This window comes from Mirounga leonina, unplaced genomic scaffold, assembly GCF_011800145.1.
Source record: "Mirounga leonina isolate KUSES-001 unplaced genomic scaffold, KU_Mleo_1.0 Mir_165, whole genome shotgun sequence".
NCBI lineage: Eukaryota > Metazoa > Chordata > Mammalia > Carnivora > Phocidae > Mirounga > Mirounga leonina.
The window spans coordinates 36,280,474-36,288,501 of NW_023270415.1; the positions used below are offsets into that span (position 1 = coordinate 36,280,474).

The 8,028-nt window shown below is 38.0% G+C and overlaps 1 protein-coding gene across 1 annotated transcript in view; it reads right to left on the reverse strand.

The window, feature by feature from the left end:
* The window catches only part of MMP16 (matrix metallopeptidase 16), a 278,540-nt gene extending 271,032 nt beyond the window's left edge, over window positions 1-7,508 (reverse strand). Inside the window, exon 1 of the mRNA XM_035011485.1 lies at window positions 7,021-7,508. Within this exon, the coding sequence (XP_034867376.1) occupies window positions 7,021-7,152 (132 nt within the window). The 5' untranslated portion in view covers window positions 7,153-7,508. The remainder of the gene's footprint in view (window positions 1-7,020) is intronic.
* Between the last annotated feature and the right edge of the window lie 520 nt (window positions 7,509-8,028).

Here is an 8,028-nt window from a genome sequence, read left to right on the forward strand (position 1 = left end):
CATCTTAAATCATAAACCATGTGTTCATTGATTTCTTTAAACTCTCTATTATTGGCTATGATTCATTTTAAGGCATGTGATTGCACCTAGTGTCCTTGATTTTAAACCAAATTCTTCTACTCCACTGGAGTCTTTAAACAGCTCAATAGCTCCCTCTAGCCTCCTTTTATATACTACACCCACTGATCACATTTAATCAAAAGGTCAGGGGGCCACAGTTGGGATTATTCTTATTCCCTTGGCTAAACTTCTGTTAAAAGGCTCATCAACATATTCCACTGATCCAAACCCACGGATGCACAATGCCAAACGACTGTGGTGAAACACTAAGACAAAGAACATCCATTCAGAGTGCTAAATGACAGGAAGCAACAATCAAATATGGTTTTATGAATAACCTCAAAATCTATAAATAACTTTCCCATGAAAAAGAAAAAGAAGGCAAATAAAAAAATTGAGTGTCACACATATTATTACTTAGTATTTAGTCCTTTTAACATGGAATATTTTTGCTGTTCACATAAGCTGCATATTTTATAAAACAAATGGAATCTGATTTTTCACATTCAAAATCAAATGTGTTATGAAGAATAAAAATAGCCCTCAAAGAGCCATGTGCCAAAATTATTTTCCACAATGGGTAAAAGGGATAGACAGTATAAGCATTTCATTTCACTACAAAATACATTTTGTATATTTTGTATAGATAATAGATTTGAATTTGAGACTCTTTCCCACCACAAAAAAAAAGCAAATTTTGATCTTATTTCACCTTGCCTTTTTAAGGTTGAAGTGCCAACTTATAGATGATATAGATTTTTCAAAATAACATCAAGCCACGTTTTTAACATTAAATCTTTAAAGTATGCTACCTTGGCCAAAAGCTGATTTTAAAATTACAAATAATTTGCTGCCAATGTTTTTATTACTCAGCAGAAGGCTAGGATTATTTTCAAAATGGAACACCCTGTGTCACTACAGATGATAACAAATGTTAGCAATAAGTTGCCCATTCTGTATGTCTTCATGATATCCACTTCAGAAAACAAAAAATCTGAATATCTACCTTTGACATCTAGTTGCCCCCAAATTCATATGGTAAATATGTACAATTTTCCTCCGTCTATACAAAGTAAAGCTTGGAGGCTAAATACAATAGAATTTCAAATTTGGAAATGTCTTTGGTGATAGTTTTGTTCAATTTTTGTTTTTGCAGATGCAGGCATTAAAGAAATGACTTGTCCAAGATCAAAGCTATTAGTATAAGAACCAAAGTTAAAGCCTGCATCCCTTGACCTCTGGCCTAGGGCTCCATTACATTAAATTGTTAGCTACCCAGTGTTATAAGAACAAGATTGTTGCTGTTTAAAAATGTCTTTGCTGCCCACCCACCCCCCTCCTTCCTCTATTAATTGAAAAAAAAAAAAAGACTTTTACGTTCTGGATTAGGGATAGAAAAAAGACCTGGTCCAAGTTATATACTGAATCCCACTACTGTAGATAAGAAGCAATGGACTTGCTTCCTTGAGCCAATTAAAATAAACAAGCTCACTGAATCATAAGGCCTATTTATTTTCCATGGTATTACAAGATGAACAGATTTCTGCAAACTCAGTCTTGTAAAAGAAGGTGTGAGCTGAACTTGACATTCTATGATAGTAACAGATGACAAGACAAAATGTGCAAATCATATTCCTAAACTAAACTGTCTAAGAAAAGCCCACGGGAAGAAAATGTACTGATGTTAGTGGTTGATATTCAGTATATTACACTTTTTAAAAATGAAAAAGGTATTAAAATAAAATCTTCCTGGACCAGCTGGTATGTCCTAACCTGATAGACTTTTATGTAATTAGATGCTATCATGATAATTTACCTTTATATCAGCATCCTTTTTTTTTTACTAACAATAATGATATTTAAAAAGTACTGAGTGTTTAACTATATGAAGGCATGTTTCCATCTATCCATCGATCTAATATGATATACACGTATTCATTCAATCATCTAAACACTTTATGAGGCAGGTATGTGCAATGAGGCTCAAAGATTAATGAACTTGTCTATTATTAACTTAATAATTAACTTGCAAGTAAAGGAGCTGGGATTAGAATCCAGCAATCTGGTGCCAGAATATGTGATCTTAGTCACTATACTACTCCACAATAAAAAACAATTTGGTGAGTGTAATTATATTCACAGATATTTAAAATAAATTGTGACAGAAAGTAACATGAAAAGTGACTTTCTCATTGTGAATATTCATGCTGAAGGGTCAGAAAGTTCTTGAAGGAGCATAAGGATTTTTTTTCTTTTGACATTGAACAAATCTAAGTAATTGATTGAAATGTCCAATGGCTTTTTTTTTCATCCCGAAATAATTCCAAATGGTCATTTACCAAATATTCTGAGCAGGTACATTTTGAGTAGTTGGGGTAGGTCAGGCCGTGAAATAAATTTACATAAAATAATTGATTAATCCAACTTCAGAGAAAAGAATTATACTACTGAACAAGTACCTTAAAATGTTCATAACCTAAAATAGCATGAATAAGAAAAAGTAAAAACTTTAGATCTATCACTTTTAACCTGACTCCAGAGATTAAAAAAGCTGTTATTGAATCCAACTCTATCTTTACTTGATGAGGAAGAAGACCCTGAAAGAGGAAACCCAACTCTGTAGGAAAGAATAGACTTGGAAAGTTGTTCTCTGTGGATTTCTCAGGGATAGTAAGAGACAAACTACCTTGCTGGCCTACACTCACCTGCAAGGGTTTCATGAATAACACTAGATCTGGGGAACTTGACCAGGCAACTCTGAACAGAGAAAAGCATAAGGTGGGACACAGAGGAGAACCTGAGGGCTACTGGGCCTTCCGGTCTCCTGGTCATAGTTTTTGGTCCTTATGAACATTCTGAATGGCCAGCATACCTGGGATGTCTTGAAAAGCTTAGAATTTGCAGTAGATAAAAACCTTCATCAATCAGTCACACAGCCCTTGTTCCTGCCCAGGAAAAACTGCTACACTGAGAATTATGGGATGTAATCAAAACAGTCCCTCACTCAAGGGGGCTGACCAGATCCATGTCAGCAACCTTCCATGAGCAAATGAAATAAGGCATGTTGATTATTCTGACCTTTCAAGTAGATGCAGATAAACCTGACAAAGGTGAATAAATATCAAATCAGTTAAAGAAACATACTGCAAGGCAGGAAATGGTTACACTCATGCTTCATAGTATTTGTCATGAAAATCTTTTTAAAAAATCTAGAATCTCTCTTTTTTTGTGAATTAAAAACAAAATCAATTTTTGCTTTATCAAGAATTTTTGTCACAAAAAAGTAATCATCTTCTTATGCTTTGATATGTGCATCATTCAGAATACCACATTTTTATTTTACCATTAAATTGACTTAAAATAATTTTCCTCATTAGAAATGTGTGTGATTCTTTAAAAAACAATAAAGAATATGTTGCTCATATATTTAACATTTGACAAACCATCAAAGTTGATGATGAAAGTTATTACTCTCATGAACTATATATATATATATATATATATATATATATGGTAGGCTCCATGCCCAGCATGGAGCCCAACATGGGGCTTGAACTTACGACCCTGAGACCAAGACTTGAGCTGAGATCAAGAGTTGGACACGTAACCTACTGAGCCACCCAGGGGGCCCTCATGAACTATATTGTATCTCAAATTTCATAAAATAATGCTTGCCATGTACAAAAAACCCCACAAGAATTAAAAAAAATAAAGAGCCCCAGGATCATGAGAATCCCTATAAGAAGACCATTATTTTAGAGACAATATGATACTTTAGAGCATAGAGATTCAATCCTGATTCTTTGTTAACAATTTAGCTTTGTCTGACCAATGAACACTTCTGATTCAGATTGCTGTCCAATGATAGTAGTCTTTGACTTTCAGTTAATATTAGCAGTGTGTTTCCTTTGCATCATGGTAATGACTGCACACTGAAAGGCCCACTCTCCAAAAATGGATCCCACAGTATACAAAAATCTTTAAACAAATTTAAACTGAAAATTTGGCATTAAAAAGTGTTCTTCCTAAAACATATAAGGAGAGGAATGAATTGAATCTCTTCCATAGTACTACTTCTGGTAGTGTCTGACCCTTTCTTAGCTGTTGAGATATTTCTTTCTGCTTCTTAAAAACAAAAACAAATAAATGTACTCTTTCTCTGTAACAGGCTTTCTCAGCATATCTCCTGTTCTGATAACTGAAATTATATGCTTATATTCTTAAAAATAAGGCAGGAAAGAGTTAACATGAATATTTCTATTCTATTCAATCCCCAAACCTCCAGGGGGAAAATATGTTTTTGAACCTTAAATTATAGGGATGAAAAGTACAAGGGTCCCACCAATTGTGAAGTTCAGTGAGGAATAAAGCATTGTAATCTTAGCTGTCAGCATAAAAAGCATCTCTCAGAAGCTTTGTTCCAACTATAATAACTTGGTGTGCTGGCTAGAAAAAAAATTTATGATCATATGAGCTTCATGCATGATTGATACCATTACTGTTTATTTTAAGACTGTCCTTGAGAATCAATCAAATAAGCATTCCCAGTGTGTGTTTTGCAATCAAGAATGAAGAACACAATATAAGTGCTTTTCTGGAGAATATGTGATGGACTATTCCTCCTATTAGAGCTTCCTACCAAAAAGAAATACCTAATAAAGGTGAATCAGGCAGAAATTCATGTCAGATGTTCTTTATAGTATGTTGAATTAACAAGCAGCTACTCTTATAATTGAAAAAAGAAAAATAGAGATTATCATTACACATAAGAAAGTATATAAACCCAACTAAGGATATGCTCAAGTGCTTAAAAAAACTAATTGGAAATAATACAAACTATGAAGCATAATCTAATCTAAGTCATTAGGAAATCTCCTTTGTATCAAATGAGGTTTTTAAGGTCTCAGATTGCACAAGCCTCTTATCATTCATAATTAAACGTTTGCATTGTGTAATAAATATGGATGACATAACTTAAAATACTCTAAAAAATAACTCTTTTTCCATGAACCTTTTTCACATACATATTGAAGAAGGGATCATGTATATTTGAAATGAAATCTCTTTTTTAGTAAAATCAACTTTTCTTGCATAATGAACTGAGGGATTCAAACTATAAAGAAATACAATAAAATTTATGTCTAGCCTCAAAAAGAAAACTTAATAATCATCCAAACACTGATGCTATCCCAACAATCTCTGAAAGCAAATCTAAGACTTTCCCAAAGCAAGTAGCCATCAATCCAGACTCTCCCTTCTACTCCATAGTGAGCAAAATAAAACCAAGCACTTACTTTTACCCACCTTCCCAATGCTCACCTTACCACCATCACTACTACCACCAAACTGAAGCAAGAGGCCCTTCGGCTTACAACATAAATAACAGCTTGCCATTTTCATTCCTTCAGTCTATGAACTAATTACTCCTTCATTTCAACATTAAATCATCTCCTGATTTCAGTGTTAGACAGAAAAAATCCATCGGTGGCATATAACTCTAAAAGTTCAAATTTGCAATCAAGAGAAGTCTGGACTTTCAGCCCCTTTGCATCTCTCTCTTTTTTTTTTTTTTCCAGAAAACCAAAGTTGTATTTTTCAAAAGGTTAAACAGTTTTGGTTTTTGAAATGGGGTTTCTGTGTAATACAATCATACTTAACATCTGTAAACTTCTGTAACTCTTGATAATGGTTCTTACTTTTTCAAATACTTTGTTTCTCTACCAACCATCACTTATTACATGGAGTCATAAGAACAGTTTATATAAACACAGTTATATTCAGAATATGGCCTCACACATGGCATTTATTATGCACACTTTGTATATAAATCTGTTACATGAAACATGTTCAAATGCTGTGCAACAGGTCCTGTTATTGTGTAAACACACACTCCCAACAAAATGACAGTAAGCTTTAAAGAATCAACAATATTTTAAAAATCACATTATTCTTCAGAGATTTAATTGTAATTCTTTTGAGACGTCAGAAGACAGAAGATCTCATCAAAAGTAGTATATTTTACTAAAACCCTCTTACTGTCTTTGTATTCCACTGTGTATGTTATAAACTGGAGTTAGAGCCCAGGTGTATACACACTTTCATTGATTTACTGCACATTACTGGCTTCAGTGCTGAGTTGATGACAGGAAGAGTACTTTGGCAGAGGTCTGACAAGTCCTTATCCTCAAGTTCCCTTCTGCTTTATGTCTGTCTGTTCCCAAAGCTGTCAAAGTAAAGCAAATGACAGACTAAAACCTCTCAGTTTTGCCCTGAGAGTGTGAAATCAAATTAAAAACACACCTCAGAACTACTACATTGGGCCACGTTTATTTTCAATTGACGGGGGAGGGGAAGAGAAGACACTTTAAAAGAGATGGATTTCATGTCCTCTGTAGTCAGATCTAGTTACAGTGTATTAAGTTATGTCTAAAAAAAAAAAAAAAAAAAAGACTGTCTAGTCAAGTGTTTTATCACAAAGTAATGTTATTAAACATATCAAGTATTCCCACGCTCTCCTCTAGATTCTTTGATTTTAACCTCCTTTGTTAGGCACAGAACATGGGGAGAAAGATTTCAGGAACAATACCAAGGAAGCACATGATGCCAAGCAATGAATTCTGTATTTCCTGAACAGTTTATTCATCATAAACTCAAACTGCTTTTATTAAGCCACACGTTTGCTATATGTAGGACTTCGCCTCTTCCCTGGGTGACAAGCATGGACCAGCTACAAATGTATCTCCGAGCGCGCAGCATCGTGCTTTGTGCTGCTGGGGATAACGGATTCTCAGTCTCGCGCGCATCCATCACCTAAGACACAGGGAAACTCAACAAGGGTCTCGGCAGCTGCAAAGGAAACAATGTGTAGAGACCCAGGCTGCTCAGGATCCCAGGAGTGAACGAAATGTTTCAGAGAGCAGCCCAGGCAAGGGAGAAGGAAGAAAGCTCTCATACTCTTACCTCCACATTGAAATACTGCTCCGTTCCGCAGACGGTAGCACATAAAATCCAAAGCAGGGTTTGCAAGAAAAATACCCCCGAATGATGCACGAAATCCAACCGTCTTCCAGTGCTGAATGTGAGTAAGATCATAGTGAACTGTGCTTCAATGGATGGACGAGCTCCCCTACGTTTTCTCCCTTTCTCCCTCTCCCTCCCTCCCTGGTTTCCTTTCAGAAAAAGTCCTCCGTGTGGGTAAGGAGCCTGCAGGTTCACCCACAGCCGGGCAAGGGGAGAAGACTGAGGGCCCAGCACTCGGCAGCCCCCGAGAAACAGCGGCGGAGGCAGGGTCAGCAGCAGCCTGCATTCACCATCCTCGAGGGCCCGTCACCGGGAACGTGGCGCCCAAGTTCACCGGCGGTTCCGGCTCAAAGCGCCGAGTCGCAGCCGCAGCAGCAGCCGCCGCCGCCGCTGCCGCCGCCGCCTCCAGCCCGTGCGTCCTCCTCCTTCTCCTTCTCCTCCTCCTCCTCCACCGCCCACTCCTCCGCCGCCGCTGCCACCTCCTGCTTCTGCGGGAAGGGCCTCCGCCGCTCCTCGCTTCTCGCCTCTGCTTCTCCTTCCCTCCTCTCCTCGCTCCCCTCCAGAATGTTCATCCGTAATCTACATAACTCCTCCTTCCCGGGGGTCTGCCTGACTCGCGGGCCCTCAGCGCGCGCGCGCACACACACACGCACACAAACACACCGGCGCGCGCGCGCGCACACACACATATCTGCACATGAGCACACACACAACTCCACACACGGACGCGCGCGCTCTTCTTAAAGGAGACGGCTTGTGAAGGGGAACCGCTACTGTACCGCGCACTGGAAGTAACCAGACCTCCAGAAGGGCCCTGCGTTGGGACGAGGTCCTTGACACACCGCCCACCCCCTCTTCCCCGAGACTGGAACCCAGCAACCTGGGCGGCTCCATCCTTTCATCTCGCCCACCCCCTCCCGAGCGTCTAGAAACAAGTGCGCCCCTCCC